The 21,224-nt window shown below is 51.5% G+C and overlaps 2 protein-coding genes across 7 annotated transcripts in view; one reads left to right on the top strand and one right to left on the bottom strand.

Moving 5' to 3' along the window:
• Positions 1 to 420: 420 nt before the first annotated feature.
• Positions 421 to 5,145, bottom strand: C7H11orf86 (chromosome 7 C11orf86 homolog). 2 transcript variants are annotated; one of them, XM_073351686.1, is made up of 2 exons: positions 4,730 to 5,145; positions 421 to 1,603 (listed from the first exon to the last, which is right to left on the bottom strand). In XM_073351686.1, the coding sequence occupies exons 1-2, from the start codon at positions 5,054 to 5,056 to the stop codon at positions 1,484 to 1,486; spliced, it is 447 nt and encodes a 148-aa protein (XP_073207787.1). In that variant the 5' UTR covers positions 5,057 to 5,145; the 3' UTR covers positions 421 to 1,483. The 2 variants fall into 2 exon arrangements, with proteins under 2 accessions (XP_073207787.1, XP_073207789.1); XM_073351688.1 differs by having other exon boundaries at positions 421 to 1,600.
• A 4,170-nt stretch (positions 5,146 to 9,315) lies between these two features.
• PC (pyruvate carboxylase) overlaps positions 9,316 to 21,224 on the top strand; it is a 236,720-nt gene continuing 224,811 nt past the window's right edge. For 3 of the 5 annotated variants that reach the window (XM_073351709.1, XM_073351708.1, XM_073351711.1), the window contains exon 1: positions 9,318 to 9,398. The gene's annotated coding sequence lies outside the window, so the exon portion shown is untranslated. Of the gene's footprint in view, positions 9,399 to 10,957; positions 11,024 to 21,224 lie in introns of all 5 variants that reach the window. The other 2 variants (XM_073351710.1, XM_073351712.1) reach the window with 2 other exon arrangements.

Genomic DNA, 21,224 nt, shown 5'->3' with positions numbered 1-21,224 from the left:
GTATTACTAATTAAGAGGTCTCTTGGTTTTTGGTACTGTTTCTCTCCCTCTCTGTGTGAAACTTGCAAGCTGCTAATTGTGTTAGTACATTCTAAGACAGAGTCTGTTCTCAAAGCAATTCACAGAGAGAGAGACTCAAAGCAATACTCTAACAATAGAAACAGCACCCAGAGACTCCCCGCCCTTTTGTTGTATTAACAATTGTGATTAAAATAGAGAAAGAGGATGTATGTGGATGGATGCTTGGTGTGGATAATAACTGAATGATCAGGGAGGTGCCAGCCTAAGAATCCAGTGTCCATCGGCTGAAGAAGGCGTCAAGTGGAAATAACCAGAGGACCCCCGGAGGGCAGACTGGAATCCACCCAACAGCCTCAAGAATGGGAGAACCAAAGAACAAGATAACATCTAGCAGCACGGAGCCATCAGGAATGTGCTATCTGCTGATTGATTCAGCAACAGCATGATGAAGCAATTCCCATAGACTGGCATAGGAAGAAATTCCTATAAAAATAGACTCTAAAAAGTGAGAACTTTGGGGGTCTGATTCTGCAAACCAACTTTCAGGAGCATCAGATGAGCATCTGACAAGGCCCTGCTCCCTCCTCATGTCCAGGCCACCTGGCCAGTGGCTTGGCATAAGCAACTCTAAGGCTGGTAACTATGATAACAACCTTGCAGAACCTGTGTGTGTGTGTGTTTGTATGAATGAATGTGTGAATAAATATGAGATTGAATGGCATGTTATAGCTATAACTAACTGCTTACTATGATTCTTTCTGTATTCACAATAAATGTGGTATTTTGCCTTTTTCCCTTTAATAAGATCCTGCTGGTTTTTATTTTATTGGTATAACAGTGTATGGGGATGGATGGATAGACAGACGTATGTGGAGATAGGCAAACGGGTGTCTATGGGGATGGATAGGTGTATAGGGGGATAGATAGGTTGTATATGGGGATAGACAGACATGTCTATGGGGATGGACGGCTAGACAGGTGTATATGGGGATAGACAGCTGGGTGTCTGTGGGGATGGATGACTGGATAGGTGTATGTGGGGATAGACAGAGGGGTGTCTGTGGGGATGGATGGCTAGCTAGCTAAGTGTATATAAGGGAAGACAGAGAGGTGTCTGTGGGAGTGGATGGATGGATAGCTAAGTGTATATAAGGGCAGACAGAGAGGTGTATATGGGGATAGGCGGGGGTGTCTGTGGGGATGGATGGATGGATAGCTAAGTGTATATGAGGGCAGACAGAGAGGTGCATACGGGGATGGATGGATGATGTATCAGTGGGGGGGGACAGATCGACTGATCTGGATCTGGATGGGTGGCCCAGGCCCATCTCTAGTTGTTATAAAAAAGCACCCCGTGCCCAATGCAGCCAATATGCAGATCAGTGGCTGATGCTACTCTAGGAAGTTCATGTCTCTGGGACTGGCCCAGCTGCCCAGAGTCATTGTCTCTTCTTCTGGTTCCTCAACATGTTCTCGCTGGTGACGGGGTGGCCTCGGAGGGGGGAGCTGGGCGGCTCAGCGTCACGCTGTACAGGTTAGCCACGAAGGTCTCCCAGCCTCTGCGGAGGGCTCGGTCCACCTGCTGGAGGGTAGAGAACGGGGTGAAAGGCCAAGGAAGGATGTGCTCCGATGGGACCTCTCCATGATTTGCCTCCTCCATGGCCCCAAGGCAGACGCAAAGGCCATGACAACAGGTATCAAGTGGGGCTGGCCTAGGGGCTGCCCGCCGGAAGCTGGGGACAAAGTCACAGCTGGGATTCCAGCAGGCTTTAGGCTGAGATTCCCCCTGGCTGAGCTGAGAACTGCTTCTGTTGAGACAGGCTGGGTGAATCGGTGCCCACCAAGCCAGGAGACTGGCTGCCTCAGGGTGTTGGGAATGGGGACGCTGGCTCCCATCTGATTCTCAACTGGCTCCCCTCAGGGCAGGGGAACTGGCTGGCTCAGGGGGGCAGGGGGTCGGATACAGGACCTTCCCCTCTAGGGAAAGGCTCCAATCCAGCCTGTCAGCGGGTGCTAGGCCCCCTTAAGAGGGAATGAGTACAGGCCCCTGTGACTAAGTAGATGCTTCCCAGCAGCTCACCTAATTCCACCTGGGGCCAGCTCAGTTAGTGATCAGTCCCAGCTGAGGAGGGGCTGGAAGCTTCTAATAAAATGCTCTCTGCAGGCCTATCTGTGTGAACTCCTAGATGAGGGAAGTAGGGGCAAACTGCTGGGTGATTGCTGGCAGTGGAGAAGTGCTATTGAGCAATGAAAGCCTCAGGGGATTGGCCCTGGAGGCCCCTGAGCTAAGGGACAGGATCCTGGGGAAGCCCAAGGTGGAATTACAGATAGGAGCCCAGTGGGGTGGACACTAAATACCTGGGACTGATGAGAAACCCCACAACTGGGAAGGCTGTTTAAGCTTCATTTTTGGGGGAACCCTAGGGAATCTGTGAAATGGGATAAGGATTGGGCTGGATGGTGAAGGACAAGAGTCTTGGGAAAACCTATAAACAGTGACGTCTGGACCTATATTTAAGACTATGGTGGGGTGGGTCTAGAGCTTGTATATACCTAATGGAGCCCTCAGCAAGGGTGGCTTGTCACTGCAAGTGTCTGAGGTGCAATTGGCAGGACCTGGCTGTGAGGAGGCCTCAACCTTTTATGTGCCCGAAGGGGGAGCAGGTTTGGGTCTGAGGCACCGTGAAGGGGCTGTGGCCTTTTCCCCTCTAGGGGGTTCTCAGCCCAGTCAGGAGTTGGGTTACACCTCTGAGCTTTCTGCCCTGTTATAATCCCAAATGTCCCGTGAGCAGTGGCTGATCCCTAGGCTACTGGCCATCTTGAGGCTGATGGGCCTGGCTCACCCATTTCACCAGGCCCCTGTTCCCTGAGGCTTTGAGATAACTAAGGTATTAAACCTCCAAGAGGTTTAAGCACCTCAGGGCAGCGACTACTGCTTGGTTCTAGTTTAGTACGGCATCTAGGGCCAATGGGACCCTGGTCTGGAGGTGCTACCCCAGTACAGCTAGGGAGGAGTGTGTGAAAAATAGGGAGGGGATTTCTAGGCACTATTGTGATCAAAACACTCCCTAATAAGAACCAGAAGGCTTATGCATCATGTGATATCTTAGGGGGCTCTATCTTGTAAATCCCTGTTCAAAGAACCCATAGCTGTAGTGCTCATTCTAGCCAAGGCCCCCATGAGGCATGGCCATTTTTTCAAGACCATTTGAGTCAGCTGATGGATTTTAGAGAACTTACAAAAACCACATGTTAAGCAGAAAGCAAGTCTCAACTTGAACTATAGAGGGCTGCCCTTTGCTAAGGGGCGGTTCTGTTACAGATGCTTGGGAGCTAGTCAACAAAACATTCTTGACCCAAAAATGCTGATTAGTTTAAATCAAACCTGTTTGTGAAAAGGGTCAGTTTGATTAATTTCCTGACTTGATAAAACATTGAGGGCAGAGGGGCCTGGAATGTCCTGTCTTGATATTTGTTCAACAAACTTCTGATATTTTGGTTTGAAGCCATTTTTTCTTTGACATTTAACTTCGTTTAGACTTTAATACTGAAATGTTTTGTTTCAATGGATTGGACTCAAAACTGTTTTCAGTTGGGTACACCAACTTTCTGGTGTGGGTTGGGGGGGGGGGGGGAAGAGCTTTTGAAATCTCAAATTGTCATAGGATGGGACAACCATTTCCCACACAGTCCTGCTTAGAAGGCTATTTTTCTTTCTTCCTTCCCCCCCATCCCCTGAAGCGGGATAAATTCTCCCCATTTCCAAAGGCTTAACAGCACCCCACCACTGTCTGGCTTGTGGGGGGAACCAGGGAGGGAAACAGGCAGGCTGGCTGCAGGGAAGGAGAGGAATAGACCTTCCCCTTCCGGGGGTGCTGGCTCTGATCTGGCCCCAGAGTTGGGGGAGACCATCTCACACCACCATTACCTGAGGGTCTCTCAACCCTTAGTTATCTTCACAACAGTGCTAGCAAGGCAGTGCAAGGCTACTGTCATCAGCCTCTGACTCAGTTTCCCCAACTATATAACTAAAACTTGTCTAAGTTGGGTGGTGGACCAGGGAATTTAACCCAGTCTGAGTTGCTGGCTAACACCCAGAGCACCTTTCCCCTCCATGGATAAAGGGTTAACAGAGGTCTAAATAAATGGGTAGAGCCTGACAGATCAAAAGGCTTATAACAATGTATAATGCCCTCTCCTAGCAGGGTTTATATCCTCATGCCTTTTACACATTTGCATCATCAGCTGTCATGTATTAACTCTTTAGAAACCAAACCCTAGCATAAACCATTAACAGCCTTCCAGGGGGTGGGGGCCTGCAGATTCCTCTGCCACCAACCATGAGAGGGCAGTAAAAAAATTAGCACCCCTTGAGGTGAGGGGTAGAAAATACCACTGCTAGAAGAGAGTGGAGCTGGAGGTTGGTAAAGGTAGAGGGGGGAATGACATCACAGGATCAGAGGGGAGGAAGATGGGTTAGGACTGGAGATGGGTACAGGGGGTAACTGGGTCAGGTGTGGAAGGGTGTAAGAAAGGGGCAGAAAATGCCACCACTGGAGGAGATTGGAAGGAGGGGCATCAGAGGGAATGCTCGGAAAAATCTAGGCTGGGATGGGGTTGGTGGGAAGACCAGGAAAACATTGGGTGCTCCCATCAGTGCACCCCCAAACCCAACCCATGTCACCCTCCTGGGTTTCCAAGCTGTTACCTTCTTGCACTGCTTCATCCTGTGAGAGCCCTTGCTCTGAGCCTCTCCGATCAGCAGCTCCCCATCATCGGGGCTTAGTGAGTGCGGCATCTCCCCTGGGGTGAGGGTCCTCTCAGCTGGGGGCTCTTCCACCCCACTCTTCCACCCCCTCAGGCTCACAGCTCTCCCCTTTCCCCTCTGCTTAGCCTTGTCTGAGCTCTCTGTCTTGTCCCCCCAAACGTGGGGCAGGGTGGTGTCCTCCAGCCGGCCGTAGGTGGAATCCAGGAGGCTGGGGGATTTGGGGGTACGGAGGGAGTACGCTCTCCGGAAGCTCCTGCCATGGGCCATCTCTGGAGTGGGAGTGGTCTGATCCGGAGCTGGCACCGAGTCTGATCCTGTCTCTGCTGATCCGCAGAGGCCAGATGCTTCTCCTGTCCTGGCCAGATCCCCAAGGGCAAGTGGCTCTAGTTTCCCTTTTTTGCTCTGGCTGATTCACCCGTTGCTGATTCACCCCTGTGGGTGCCACCCCATCCAATCAGGCCTCTTACGGAAATTCCCCTTCCCCCTCCAGTCCCACAGGGCCAAAGGTCCCTGCTCTGGCTGCCTTATCACAAAGTTCTCTCCCCCTTGCAAATCTCAGCCCATGGGGTCAAAGGTAGGTGCTGCTACTCATCAAAAGTCCCTCCACCTTGCCCCGTGGGGTCAAATGTTGCTGCTGTAGCAGCAGTCAATGAAGGTCTAATGGGCAGAGAGCAGGAACAGTGTTAGCAGCGTAGAGCCTCCGGCCTGGATCCTGATGCCTTATTGCTGCAGCTGGCTGGTTTGGTAATCTCTGGGCAATGCCTGGCACATGGGGTCCTGGCATCTGACTGGGGCTCCTGGGTGCCACCCCCGTGACCTTAGGCAAATCATGTTCCTTCTTTGTGCCTTGGCTTCCTCATCTGTCACATAGGGGTAATTATACTGATGGCCTCAGTAAAGTGCTTTGAAAGCGCTGGGTAAATGCTTTCAAGGTGCCATAATCAGACCCTGTCTGGGCTGGGAAGAAAACTGGAGTACAGATCCAAACCTCCCTTCAAAATTTTCAGGCGTCAGGCCCCTAACCTCCCAGATTGGTGCAGGGAGGCTCAGAGCAGCTGTCGCTGGGGCTGACTGCTCCTGAGGGAGGGACATGAAGCAAAAGGGGGAAACTGAAGCTGCAGAGTAAGGGGCATCTAGCGGGCTGTGTACCTGGAGACCCCTGTCTCTCCCAGTCCCAACATCTCTTAGCCCTTGTTTCCTAGCTGCTCCTATCTCCGCTGCTCTCAAATCCCAATTTCTCCCAGTCCCTTCTGAGGGAAGGGTGAGGTGGGAGGTCAGCATTTCAGAGGGTAAATATTAGAGCCCTGCGGGATGCTGCTGCACCCCGGGAAGGGAACTAGACAGAAAGGGATGCTCCTGGCGCAGGGAGAAATGGACACCAGGGCAACTCCAGGCTGGGGCTGGGGGAGCTGGGTGCCTGAAGGAAGCTGGTTGTGACACTGACTGTGAGTCTAGCCCATGAGAGGCTGCCGAGGGGGTGAAAGAAGGGGGACCTGGTGACTGTGTGGGATGGGGGTGGGGCTGGTCCTTTGACACAGACCCAGCTGACTGTGTGCTCATGGGCCATGGGGACTAGCCTGTCACAGGGTGCCTGTGGGAAATGGAGCATGAGCCTGCTCCCACCCGCCCAAACCACTTCCCTCTCTATCTGCTGGCCAGGCCCTGGGCTTCCACTGCACTAAGATCCCAGCTGCTCCCCATATCCTATTGCTCTCATACCCCAGTCGATCCCATCTCCCAGTCCAGCAGCTCCCAAGTACATGACTGGCAAGACCCTGGTAAGCCCCTGCGGCATCCCTCCCCCAATACACATCAGAGCCTATGGGCACATGCCCAGAGCTGTTTTAACATCATAGAATATCAGGGTTGGAAGGGACCTCAGGAGGTCATCTAGTCCAACCCCCTGCTTAAAGCAGGCCCAATCCCCAATTTTTGCCCTAGATCCCTAAATGGTCCCCTCAAAGATTGAACTCACAACCCTGGGTTTAGCAAGCCAATGCTCAAACCACTGAGCTAACCCCCCCGCCATTGACACGTTGCTTAAAAAAAGCAGCACGGAGGGAGAGATCAAGAAGCTGCTACCCTTGCTTCCTGCACCTTGGCTCTCAGGGACAGCAGCAGCACAGTTGGCCCAATGGCTAGGACTCAGGACACATGGGTTCTATTCCCACCACTGACTTGCTGGGTGACCATGAGTAAGACCCTTCCCTACTCTGCACCTGTTTCTCCTCCCACCCTTTGCCTATTTAGACTGAGCTCTGTGAGGCAGGGACTGTGTGTCTGTGCAGTGCCTGGTATGATAGGGCCCCTGATCCTGGCTGAGATTCGTGCAGCTCCCAACATGACAGGGGCCCTCGTGGCAGGTAGGGTCTGTGCAGTGCCTGATCAACAGGGGCCTTGAACTCAGCTGGGGTCTGAGCAATATGGGACCTGATCTGAGCTAGGCCTGTCTGTACAGTGCCTGTTATGATGCTGTAATATAAATACAGTACTTACTAAGGATTAAATCTGCTCAAGTGCTTGCATCATTGGTGCAGCAGCAATGGAAAGCAGTCTCTCTTGTTCACATCTATAACTCATACAGTGGAATAACATCTTGAGTCCTGAATAAATGGTCCCAGTGGGAAAGCAACTCCCGCCGCCCCGCCCACCCCCAAGCGAGTTGATGCAGCCGTGTCCCCATGCTGCTGCTTCTTGTGTGTGACTCCTGAGTATTTGTAAATACTCCGTGGAGAACCAGATCTCTGATGGTGCTGAAAAGGGGAGCAGCAAATGCGTGGAAAGGGAGCCCTGCCCTGCAGAGGGTGCTGGGGAGATCAGAGCTTCTCTTTCTGGTGTTTAACTGCAGTGACCTCTGGGGCTACAGTCCAGAAAGACACCCTCAGTGGAGCTGTGTTGTAAGGGGAAGAGCTTGGCTATATGTCCCTCTCCAAAATGCAGTACTATAAAGTGCATAGCACCCTCTACTGCTGCACTGGGGCACGGGTGGCCGCACTGACTGTGAGGGGAGTGTGCCCCCTGCTGAGCGCCATTCTGGGGACAGCACTGATTTACCAGGGTGAGCATCCCTTGCTGAGCCCTAATCCTCCGTTTCCTGCAGCAGCAGGGTTTTCTGTAGGCCTTGACCCCCATTAGCTTTGCAAGCCATGATGAGCTCAACCTGCCTAAGGAGAGAGGACTGTGCCATGCTAACACCTTTCAGGGAGGAGCTGTAAAAGCACAAACTGCAGTGCTGCAGAAAATGGGCACAGAGATGATGCATCTATTTGCACTGCTCCCAGCAGGGACTGCTGCCTGGGATGATCCCCTCAGCATCTCCTTTCTCTTTTCCACGTGCTGGTTCATTTCCATCACCCACTCCAGGTTTATGATGTGTGGAGGAGCAGCTACCAATAATGCCATCCCTTTGTCATCTCCCAGTCACCTTGCAGCAGAAGGGCTCACCAGCAGGGCCTTGATCCTAAGGACACGTGTGTGTGAGAGGGAGAGTGCAAGGGTGGCGTGGGGGTGTGTGTGTGTGAGCTGGGACAGAGAAATGCGGGTGGATGGAATCGGAACAAGTCCCCCGTGCGTTGTAAGCCCTAGGCTAGGCACAGTGAGGGTGGATTCCCCCAGGATCAGAGTCAGAGAGCTCTCCCCTGCCCTGATTATATTAGGCAGGTCACTTTGGGTTCTTTTGCCTGCCTCGCAGGAGCCACTTCACCGTCCCCAGAGCGCCGGAGTCCTGCGGTGATGATGGGGCCCTGACGCAGCGGCCTTGCAACGTGGAAGGTGGGAAGCCCGAGAGGGCAGCCCAGGGTATGTCAGGGGGCGGTGCTGGGGGCACAGTCCTCCCCCCTCCGCCTGGTGCAGCCTGACGCCGCTCGCTGTTTGGCTGTTAGCGACCCGGGGAGGGGGATTGTCCCGCCTCGCCCCTAAGGGGCACCCCAGCCAGGATGCAGCCTCGAGCAGGGTCCCCTGCAGCCGCCGCCCTGCCCCGCTACAGCGCCCAGGCACTGTCCCCACACTCGTTCAGCACGCGCCTCACCTCCCCGGCTGAGGGGCCCGCGCCCCAATAGTGTTACGGTCACGTGCTCCCGGCTTGGCCGGCTGAATGAATCACTCAGCTCCACCCACTACGTTGGGGCCCGCCCCTTCTTTCCGCCAACCAATTGCGGCAGGAGAGGTCTCAGTCGGACAGCCAATGGCCGTTCTTAGGTGGAGGTGGGTTCACTACGGTGCAGCCACGTCCCCCCTTTGGGCGGGGCTCTGGGAGGCCGATTGACATTTATATTGTCCAATAGAAAAAAGGAATGAGAGATGCTGGCCAATGCCAGGCATTGGATCCCAGGGGCGGCCAATAGAGAGGTGTTCAAGTCACTGAGGGGCGGGATGGCGCCAGGCTTGAACCGGTGAGTGACAGGTCCGCTCAGCCACAGATCGGGCTCTGGGGGCGCGACCGAGGGGAGATGGGGGTGTGGCAAAAGCGACCAATGGGAGGTGGCTTCGTAATGGAACAGCCAATGAGAGGCAGGTGGGCGGGGTAGGCTGAGAGGGGGCGGAGGCGTCTGGGGAAGTTGCGGTGGCTGGTATCTGACAGCTGGGGAGCAAGTGGCTGACGCGCCGTAGGGTAAGAAGGACCTCCTGGGACAGGGCGGGCTGGGGCCCCGGCACCCCCATATGGACCAGCCCCTCCCCCCGCATCGGCCAGGGCTGGACCTCCTCTCCCCCGTATGGACCAGCCCCTCCGCCCTCCACGGGCCAGGGCTGGACCTCTCTCCCCCCCCCCCCAATGGACCAGCCCCTCCCACTTCATAGACCAGGGCTGGACACCCCCTCCCCCATATGGACCAGCCCCTCTGCCCTCCACGGGCCAGGGCTGGACCTCCCCCCCCCGCATATGGACCAGCCCCTCCCACTTCATAGACCATGGCTTGTGCCCCCCTCCTTTGTATGGACCAGTTCCTGCCCCCTGTAGGGGCCAGGGCTGGACACCCCTCTCCCCTTGCATATGAATCAGTCCTTCCTCTCTCCGTATGGACTATCCCTGCATATGGACTATTTCCTTCCCCTATGGACTGGGCTTTATTGTCTTGTATGGATCAGGGCTGCACCTCCAGAATTTGGACCAGCCCCTCCTCCTCCCCTGCATAGACCAGGGATGAACTCTCTCCATCCCCTGTATTGACCAGGACTGGGCTCCCTCCCATATGAACCATCTCCTGCTCCTTCCCCATGGACCAAGTTGTACGGTCCCATATTGACCAGGGCTAGGCCTCTCCTCACTGTATATTCCAGTTGCTCCCCATCCTGTATAGACTGGGCTTTATTGCATGTTATGGACCAGTTCCTCCCTCCCTTCCCCATATGGATTAGGCTGTATCCCCTCATATGCACCAGTGCTGGACTCTCCCTCCTCCTTGTTTGGTCCAGTCTTCTTACCCAGGCTGTACCACCTGTATGGACCACACCTGTCAAGGACTGGGCTGGGCTCCCCCATCCCTAGCATGTACTAGGTTGTATGACTCCATATGGACTAGTCCCTTCTCTGTATTGACCAGATTCCCTTGTCATCCTTGTATGGACTGGGCTGAATTGCCACATGTGTACCAGTGATTGAACTGCAACGCTTTGCTGATATGGACCTTTCTTGGGGACTGGCCTGGATTACCACCCTTATGGATCTGCTCCTCCCCCCATTACAAACCAGTCTGAGGCCTTCACACTCATGTGTGGACTGAATTGTATTGTCCTATATGGGACAGTCCCTGGCAGGGGCTGAGTTGGGCTTCCTATGGAATGCCAGGCTTTCAGACTAGTCCATGCTTCTTTTGGGGACTAGCCTGTATCATGCCATATGGACCAGTCTATGTCAGGAAGTGAGCTGTGTCTCCTCAGACTAGTCCATATTAGGCATCCTGACATCTTCAGGGGACTGATTTGGGCTTCCCTGTGTATCCCCAGTGCTGTATTTCTCTATCTGGACCAGTCCCAGCTGTCCCATACAAACCCACCTCCTTTCTACCCACTGTGGGGTCTCCCTAATACAGACTACTCCAATGCCTAAATTTCCTTCTCACGGAACCATCTTAGGGCACCCTTTGCCCCCAAGTATAGACTTTGCTGCATGGCCCATATGGACCAGTCCCAGATGCCCAATACAAACCTTTCTCTCTTCTCCCCCCATAGGCTTTGGACCTGACCGCCCTAATGCCCTTTGGGGTACTGTGTGGCAAGGAGCATTGTGGGAGTTTGGTCTGTATCTCCTTTCCCTCACATTATGAACTTGTTTCTATCTTCCAGTAGGGACTAGAGCAACCTCTGGTGGGAATTGGCTTAGTTCCCACTCTCATAAATTACACTTCCCTTAGAAAATAGAGAAGTTTGTGGCCCAGGTTCCTTTCCCCAATTGAGATTGGTCTGTAACTCTGTGATAGGGACCCAGACCTAGATTCTCTACCCCTTAATATGGACTAGTATCGATCTCTTGGTGTAGACCTGTCCTTGGCCTTCTGACACCGTGGAGCAATTCCATCTCTCTGAATTGAGTACTCTGTATCCTCATAATATGGAGTCATCCGTAGGTCTTGTTGCCTCAATATGGACCAGACTGTATTCCTCAATATGGACTGGGTGTGGGTCTTCTGCTGTTGTAATGAGAGGGGACAGACTGGGCTATATTGGGAAGGATGGACAAGTCTGTGGTATTTGGGTAATGCGCCATGTTGGGAAAATGGGGTTGTGGTGTGTAGTGTATAGGACCTGCACTAGTCTCTATTGGGGTGGCACAGTTTGTAGTGCAGGGGCGGGGTTAATTCATCTGTATTGCTGTAAGCTTGAAGGCTTAATATAATAATAATAATTAATAATAAGGGTATACCAGTACAGGACTCTGCCTCGGGAAGAGGGTGTGTGGGTTATATCATCCCATACCCATTGGCATACCTGACTAGACAAGAAGGCATGGTTTTCTTTTAGGGCATCTTTGTGAGGGCTTGGGGATACAGAGTGGGCAGAGTTAAGGTTAATACCAACAAAGCTTTCACCTGCAGCATTCCTGAGCATGTAGCCCTTCAGGGCTGTCTTTGTACACGTGTGATGCGATCTCAGCCATAACTCTCAAGTTAGTGAAGATTCATTGCCTGGTAATTATCACTCCGGGGTTGCTGGTGCCACACCAGTCATCTGTTTCGATTGCAGACATGGACATCTTGAAAGATCTCTTGTGATGTGCTGCCTGGCAGCCTTGGATTGGTCTCTCCTCACAACCCCCATGATACAGACCATTCTCCCCAACAGGACCCCTTCTCTGATCCCATGGACCACTCAGAATGGTTGAGACCATTGATCATACTGGTTGTGTCCTCTTTCAGGTACTGGTCTGTAATGGGAAGGGAGGTAGGGTCTGGAAGTGGCCTTCAGATTTGTAAGGGAGCCTAGTGCTGGTATGTATTGGGAGGGCGTCATCTCTAGGGCCCTGTTTTCTGTGCTAACTTCTGTGTGTCTGGCTTTCTGCTCTGTGATTGGAGCTCAGGGTCTGATTTGGGTAGCAGCAAATGAGGAGGGACATAATGGGATGAGGGGAAAAGATGTACTACTACAGTGGGAAAACTGATCCGTCTATTGAGACAGGAGGGCATGGTTTGTAGTGGGGCTCATGATGGCCATCAGCTGGGTGGGCTTGTGGGCCTGGTTCTCACAGTGGTCACCAACTGGAGAGGATGCAGCCGTCTGAGCAGATGTGGGGAAGACTGGATCTGCCCCCCGTGATTGAGATTTAGCTCATGGGGCAAGGTCTCTGTGTTTAGCTCTGAAGTTGGCAGCTTGGCGCTGTGTGAATGGAGCATTGCTCCCGCGTGTTGAAGTCGCTGGAGCATATTCTTACTGATCTTCCTGCTGTAACATGTTGTTACTAATTAGTATAATGGTAGCAACTGAAGATCCCAGACAAGATCGGTGGAGGGTCCTATTGTGCTGGGCGTTGCACAGACCCCTCAGCCAAGATGGGGTCTTGTTGGACCGGGTGCTGCATGGCCCTCCATCAGGCTAGGCACCCCACCAGCACATAGTGAAAGACAGTCTCTGTCCTGAAGAGACGCTCACGGTCTAAATAGACAAAAGGTAGGAGAGAAACTTGCCTGGGGTCACACAGCAGGTCAGTGGCAGAGCTGGGAAAAGAATCTAGGTCTCCTTAGTTCCAATCTAGCATACACCACCCCCACTCCCAGATCATGCTGCTCCCCCATGAGCTCAGAATTGGATGGCATGGTGGGAAGAGCTCTCCTCACAATACAGCTTCCCCATTGCCTCTCTTGTGCCGAAATGTGGGGCTCCTTTTCAGCCCAGGACACGGATTGTCCTGCCTGCTTCTCATGCGCCCAGGTCCCACCCTGCCTAGCTGAGAGCTTTGTATCTTCCCCAGGAACTTTCTGCTCCTTGCAGTGCTGACTTGCACCATGCTGCCTTTCCTCCCGGACTGTTTCCCAGCTGCTTCCTTGCCTCTGAAACTGACAGCGGCTTTCTAACCTCAATTTTGCTGTGTCAGGGATTCGGGCTCTGAATGGAACGGGGCTGGGGGCACAGCCAGCTGCTGCAGACTTCAAATCTACAGGGGCATGTTTGACTTTAGTTCATCCGTCTTGTGTTATCCTCACAGACAGTGCCCCCAGGCTGCAAGAGTAGTGCAGTTCTTAATGCTCAGACACATGTATATAACAATTTGAGGGTAATTGATGATAATAATTATACCCAGCTTTTCTATAGCACTTTTCATCAGTAGACATCAAAGTAGCTCACAAAGGAGGTCAGTAGCTCTAGCCCCATTTTACAAATGGGGAAACTGAGGCACAGGAAAGGGAGGTGACTTGCCCACAGTCACCCAACAGGCCAGTGGCAGAGCTGGGAACAGAATCCTGAATCCCAGTCCAGTGCTTTACCCACTAGACCACATAGCTGTTTCCTCTAGGCCCACTCCTACTTAAGAGGGAAATGAGGATCTGTACTCTCTTTTGCTCCTGGATTAAGACCTTTTTTTTTTTTTTTCTCTTTTTTTAACTAAGTTAATTTTCATTCAGTCAACTCAGTCCCTCAGATAAGGACTGAGAGAGCTCCCACCCTGCATGGTCTTCCAAAGAGACCTCCTTCATCTTCCAAAATAACCTCTGGCAAAACAGAAGTTGTGTTTTAAGATCTGATATTTTAAGCAGAAAAGGTGTTTGCAAAAAGATCCTTTCAGGCTGGATTGTAAAGAGAGAACAGATTTTATTTCCATAGTGGGCTTCATAGTTGTTACGGCTAGAAGGGACCATTCTGATCATCTAGTCTGGCCTCCTGCAGAACACTAGGGCTGGCTGAAATTTTGTTGTCAAAACTTTTCTTTTTATTAATGGAGAAGTGAGTTTTTGGCTAGACATAATTTTTGTTTAAAATTGTCTGCTTCCCATGGAACACTGTTTTGTTTTTTTTTTTTCTTTTGGTCACAAAGCCAAATGCCCCAAAACTAAAATGTTTTGATTTGGATATGCAGCTGCAGTGTCTCATGGGAATTGTAGTTTGGTTGCCTCATGTCCCCATTCTCTGTTTACTAGGCTCCCTGACTGGTTGTGGGCTCCCATGATACATTGCCTCCCCTTTTCAAGAAGAGACATTGTGCTGCATCACAGGAGATGTAGTCTGACCAAGGAACTCGGCCAAGAGAGGAGAAGGGAGCATGAGGCAACTGAACTACATCTCCCAAGATGCACTGTGGCCAGGCATTACCATGATCTATGTACCACATGCCTTCTGCAAGAGGGCAGACTGTTGCATCATGGGAGACATACTCTGATCAGGGAGGCTGGCCTATAGAGGAGAATGGGAGCATGAGGCACCATTATGTGACTTTCAAATTAAATTATTTCTGGTTTTGGCTTATATTTTTTGGTATCTAAATTTCAGTGTGTGTGGGAGGGATCCAAATGTTCAGTGGAAAATAATGCTATTATCCCACCAGCTCTGTATAACCCAGGGCAAAGAATCTGACCTGGTAGATTCTGTGTCAAACCCATAATGGAGTCTCCTTTAAGGCATAATGTGTCTGCAATTTCCCTGGCTTCAGGATCAGGACAGCTTATCCTGGCTGCAGGGATCACTGTAGAGCAGTGTATAGCGGCTGTGCTATATGTGGTATGAAATAAAATGTCCCTCTCCCTTTACTGGCTTGCAATACAATGTAGTTTGTCTTCAGGAGATGTCTGATGAAAGTTGTTTTTTTTTTTTCAATCAAAGCCTAATTAGCTAATTATATAAACATTGATCAGTTAATGATTGTGGGGCAGCAGGGTGTGTAAGCCCTCGAGTGTGGCTATTAAAGGGTCATGCTAATAAATGATTTACCAGGGTAGTAATAGTTGGGAGAAATGGTAGTGATTTAATCTCTGAGGACATCTAGGTGTTGGCACTGTGACCAGTGCTGGGGTCCTCAGGACTCCTGGGTTCTGTTCCCAGCTCTGGAAGGAGGAGGTAGGTCTAGTAGTTAGAGGAGAGAACGGGCAGAATAAGGAGTCAGGAAGCCTGGTTTTTGTTCCCACATCCTTGAGGGGAGTGGGGATCAAGTGGGACTCCTGTGTTCTGTTCCCATGTGTGCCACTGACTTGCTATGTGACCTTGGGCATGGCCAGCCTGTGCCTTAGTTTCCCCATCTGTAAAAAAATGGGATAAGGCCAATCTCACCCAGAGACTTTGCGGCTTCCTTCATGTCTGTAGAGTGCTTTGAGATCCAGGCCCAGAGAGCCATAGGAGGATTACTCATCAGGTAGCCAGTAATCCTACCTGGTGCCTGCAGAGGTTGTGCTGCCTGATAGTGGAGTGCTCCGGTATCAGTGCCGGCATCTGGAGTGCCAGCCAGCATGTGTGTTTTGGATCTTGGAGAGTGGGGCAGAATGCAGCACCATCCCCTGGGGGACAAAGGCCGTTGCCTCAGCAACGTTCTGCCATGCTAAGTTTGCTTCTATATTTGTGTCTTCTATGTGGTGGCCAAATGTCATCCTGAGCCACTGGACAACAACCTTGTAGCCCCCCTGTGAAATTCCCCTCTTTTTTCCTTGGGATAACTTGGGGGTTTCTGTCATCAGTCGCTCTGCACTGGAGTGGGTAGAGAGGCAGTTAATCTCCCATCTTTGACTTCCAGGGTGAAGCCAGAGCAATTCTGAGCTAGGATCATAACCATCAGCTGATTTCGGAATCTGCTAATACAGCCCCTTGCACCTGGCACTGTGGAAGGGAGGATTTTAAGTGGATCGTGGAAGATATTTATAGGGGGGAGCAGTTTGCAGACAAGTGTGTACGGGGGAGCAATTTGCACATGCCAGATGGACATCTACAGGGGGAATACTTTGCAGGCACACACATGAGTATACGTATGCAGTGAGGAGCAGTGTGCAGGTGTGTGTGCACCCACACAAATGGGGGGAGTGCTTTGCAGGCTAGGATGACTAGATGTCCCAATTTTATAGGGATAGTCCTGATATTCAGGGCTTTGTTTTATATAGGTGTCTATTACATCCACCCCCTGTCCCAATTTTTCATACTTGCTGTCTGGTCACCTTATTGCAGGCACAGGTGTGTGCATAGGGGAGCAGTTTGCAGGTGCTCCCGTGAGAGTGCAGGGGGAGTGCTTTGCACACACGTGTAGGGGGAAGTACTTTGCAGGCACATATACAAGAGTGTGCGAGGGGGAGGGAGAATGGAGCATTCTGCAGGCAAACGTGCAGTCCCCATGTGCACTCTCTCATATGGGGGGAGCACTTTGCAATGACAAGTAACTTCTGCTGTGCTGCAAGCTGTCGCTGATCAGCTGAGCCTTCTTGCCTTGGATTCCTCCATGTCAGCATCGGGCTGCTTCTGCTGCATCGTTCCTTGTGTGAGAAGGGGCGGAGGATGAGATAACGTGTGGTGCAAAACACAGCTGGCTTTCAGAATTAAGCTCGCTGCTCAGTGGCGAAGGGGGTCAGAGGGTCACACACCAGCACAACTGCGAGCTGAATAACCCAGTAACAACGTGCAGTAAACAAAAATGGAAGGGACTCCATCTGCAAAGGCTGCTTTTGTGTTCCTCTGGCCGAGCATTGTTGCAGTCGCTGTGCTGTGATTGCAAGCCCACTCATGCTGGGTGTTGCAGTCGCAGCTCCTGACTGCTTAAGAAGTCTGTCTGTCTTTCTGATAGGACCACCCCCTCGTCACTGTAGTATCTGCCAGTTATCCTGGCTGCCAGTTTGTCTCATCCACTTCTCTATTTACCTGGCCCACGTATTGCTGTAGTGCCTGAGAAACCTCCTGCTCCCCTTGAACATGTTTATAGACGCAGAGACTTTAAGGCCAGCAAGGACCATCATGATAATCTAGTCTGATCCCTTGCACATCACAGGCCACCCACGCCTGTAATAGACTCCTAACTTCTGGCTGAGTTACCGAAGTCCACAAATCATGGTTTAAAGACTTCAAGTTACAGAGAATTCACCATTTACTCTAGTTCAAACCAGCAAGTGACCCATGCTGCAGAGGAAGGTGAAAACCACCCAGGGTCTCTGCCAATCTGACCTGGGGGAAAATTCCTTCCCGACCCCAAATATGGTGATCGGTTAGGCCCTGAATATGTGGTTGAGACCCTTCAGCCAGACACCTGGGAAAAAATTCTCTGTAGTAACTCAGAGCCCTTCCCATCTAGTGTCCCATCTCTGGCGGTTGGAGATATTTGCTTAAAGCAATCTCCCAAGAGCCACATGCCATTGTAGGCAGTCTCATTGTACCATCCTCTTCACAAACTTATCAAGCTCAGTACTGAAACAAGTTTAATTTTTTTGCCCCTGCTGCTCCTCTTGGAAGGCTATTCCAGAACTTTACTCCTCTGATGGTTAGAAACCTGGTCTAATTTCGAGCTCAAACTTATCAGTGGCCTTTTTATATCCTTTTTGTGTATGCCATCATTGGCCCTTAAATAACTCCTCTCCCTCCCTGGTGTTTATCCCTCTGATGTATTTATAGAGAGCAATCATATCTCCCCTCAGCCTTCATTTGGTTAAACTTAACAAATCAAGTTCCTTACCTCTCCTCTTGTAAGGTAGGTTCTCCATTCCTCTGATCTTCCTAGTAGCCCTTCTCTGCACCTGTTCCCAGTTTGAATTCATTGTTCCTAAACATGGTCTCAGCAGTGCCTTGTATAATGGCACTAACACTTCCCTATCTCGACTGGGAATACCTTGCCTTACGCATCCTAGGATTGCATTAGCCTTTTTCGCAGCTGCATCACATTGATAGCTTGTAGTCATGCTTTGATTGACCAATATATTCAGCTCTTTTTCCTCCTCTCTTGCTTCCAACTGATACGTCCCCAGCTTATAGCAAAAATTCTTGTTGTTAGGCCCTAAGTCGGGGTGGGCAAACTTTTTGGCCCGAGGGCCACATCTGGGTGGGGAAATAGCATGCAGGACAATGAATGTAGAGCTAGGGCAGGGGTTGGGGTGTGGGAAGAGGTGTGGGGTGCAGCAGGGGGCTCAGGGCAGGGGGTTGGGGGGCAAGAGGGGTGCGGCGGGGGCTCAGGGCAGGGAACTGGGGGGCAGGGTGCAGGAGGGGTTTGGGGTGTGGGCTCCAGGATGGCAGCAGTGCGCAGCGGAGCTCAGGCAGGCTCCCTGCCTGACCGGGCCACGCGTCGCTCCTGGAAGTGGCTAGCACCACGTTCCTGCAGCCCCTGGGGGAGGGGGGGTAGAGGGCTCAGCGCGCTGCCCTCGCTCGTGGGTACCTCCCCCAAAGCTCCCACTGGCCGCGGTTCCCCATTCCCGGCCAATGGGGGTTGTGGGGTACGGTGCCTTCAGGCGAGGGCAGCGCCCGGAGACCTTTGCCTCCCTCGCCACCCCGGAGCTGCAGGGACTTGGTGCGGGCTGCTTCTGGGAGTGGTGCGGGGCCCGCGGCGCCACGGGGGTGGCAATCCCACAGGCTGGATCCAAAGCCCTGACTGGCTGGATCCGGCCCGCCGGCCATAGTTTGCCCACCCCTACCCTAAGTGCATGACCTTGCACTATTCAAATTCATTGCATTTCTATTACTCCAATTTTCAAGGTCATCCAAATCTTCTTGTATGGTATTCTGGTCCTCCTCTGTATTGGCAACAACTCCCAACTTTGTCATCTGCAAATTTTATTAGCGCACGTCCATTTTTTATGCCAAGGTCATTCATGAAAATGTGAACTAAGATTGGTCCCAAGACCAATCCCTGAGGAACTCCACTCGTAACTTCCCTCTAACCTAACAATTCACCTTTCATTATGACCTGTTGTAGTCTCCCCTTCAACCAGTTCCTTATCCATCTTTCGATTCTCATATTAATCCCCGTCTTCTCCAGTTTAACTAATAATTATGCCCTGTAAGGTAGAGCAGAGCTGTTATCCCCATTTTACAGATGGGCAAATTGAGGCACAGAGAGACTAGGAGACATGCTCAAGATCTCTGGTGGAGCAGGGAATTGAACCTAGGTCTCCTAAGTCTCTCACTAGCACCCTTACCGCTGTGCCTCCATCTTCTCCTTCATCTTTTATGTCTTTGGAGCAGGTATGGTCTTTTACCATGTGTTGGGTTCTGCCCAGAACAATGGGCCCCCCATCCCAGTTTCAGCCAGGGGGATCTGTGTGGCACATTGCACAGTGGAGGATTCCCCTGAACTCCAAAGGGTCTATGTTGCCCCCAGCATGATGGGCTCCCCCTCAGTTTCCATTGAGGTCTGTCCAGTGTCCAAGATGATGGAAAGCCCCCAATCTCAGTTTGCGGGGCTCTTTGTGGTGTCTAGCATGATGGAGAGCGCTCCCAATCTTTGTCAGGGTCAGCGTGACACCCAGCACCCGGGCGGTGAGGGGCCCTGATCTTGGTTGGGGACTGTGCACACCCAGTGGGGGCCCCAGCTCAGCTGGTTTCCAGATACTACTACAATACACATGTTAATATTGGTGCATCTGTTTGTAATTTGTATTACGTAACTGGCTCTGTCTCCTAACATAACATTACAAAGGGACCCGAGTGTCTCATGGTCTTTGTCTGTATTGGGTAAAGGCAATATTAAATGCAACCACTAGCTTCAGTGCAGTGCTATGGCTGGTAGTGTAAAAACTCAAGCTCTCCTGGATTTTGAAGGGACCATTCTGGCCATCCAGTCTGAGCTCCTGCGTAACACAGGCCTGAGAATGCCCCCCCCAGCCCCTTCTGCCTCCAGCCCAGCTTGGTGGTTGAGCCAGAGTGGATCTTTTTAGTGAGATGTGCAGTCTTGAACTATAGACTCCAAGTGATGGAGAATCCACCCCATCCCTGGGTCAGCTGTTCCAATGATTAATCCCCCTCCGTGATAAAAATCTGTGCCTTATTTCTAGTCTGAATATAACAAAAATGTCCAGAGTTGTTTCAATAAATACTGAAATGAGAGAAAACCTCATGCTTCAGGCCGTAAGCTGATCTCTAATTTTCAGAAGTAAAGAGGAAACTTTTTTCCTTGGGCAGTTTATCCTGTAAGCGGGGGGTTCCTCTCACGCATGTGGTGCTGGCCGCTGTTAGAGACTGGAGGCTGGACAACGTGGACCTTCAGTTTGACCCAGTGATTCCTATGTTCCAAAGGGCAAACGCTTATTGCCACTGTTTTCTCAATCATTCAGCGACAATTTGATCAGCTCTAATCAGTTCTGTCCAGTTTCTTATACCCCACTATTGCTGTAGTATGTGAGTGCCTTCCAGCAGAGCTACAGTGACTGCAGCTACACCCCTGTCAGGTGTTTGTTCTCTCTTCCTTTCTCCCAGGGGGAGAAGCATGGTTCAGAGGAATGTCTTGTTTTGGTAGGTGAGGCGTCTTGGATTTTTTAAATATACATGTTTGTTAGAGAAGGCAAAGTCAAAGAACTGTTCCTGGCTGTTGGAATGGAAAGTGGGGAGGTTTGTAATGGTCCTTAGTCCTGGAGAAGTTCATTCCACAGCATCAGACCTGTCTCTGAGCTCCTGCACGGGCGAGCTTTACCCTTCTTGTAGAGAGCTACTTTGTGCCAGAGGAGCAGAGTTGTTAACTGTGGTCTTCATCGCGGCTCCTTTAAATACCTTGGGCCTGGACCACGGAGTGCCTTGCAGATAAAGACTGAGACTTTGCTCTTGGTTAGAAGTTCTGCAGGAGGCCAGTGTAAGGTGTGGAGGACGGGGCTGATGTGCGTGTGGTAGCCTGAATGGGTGGCGAGATGTGCTGTGGCAGTTTTCTGTACTTGACGTTTCCTCCGCTCCGAAGGGTTCATGCCCAGGTATGTCGCGTTGCTGGAGTCCAACTGAGAAGTGACAAAGGGGGGAATAGCTGAGTCCTGGATGGGATGGAGTCTCCTAGCTAACTGGAGGTGGTAGAAAGCGTTACTCGTGGAGGATCTCGGCCTATTTGGAGAGGGTAAGCACATCTGTTTCACTGTTT

The sequence above is a fragment of the Lepidochelys kempii genome, chromosome 7, assembly GCF_965140265.1.
Source record: "Lepidochelys kempii isolate rLepKem1 chromosome 7, rLepKem1.hap2, whole genome shotgun sequence".
Classification (NCBI taxonomy): Eukaryota; Metazoa; Chordata; order Testudines; family Cheloniidae; genus Lepidochelys; species Lepidochelys kempii.
Note: the sequence above shows the minus strand (reverse complement) of the source record. Positions and strands in the feature narration are given on the sequence as shown.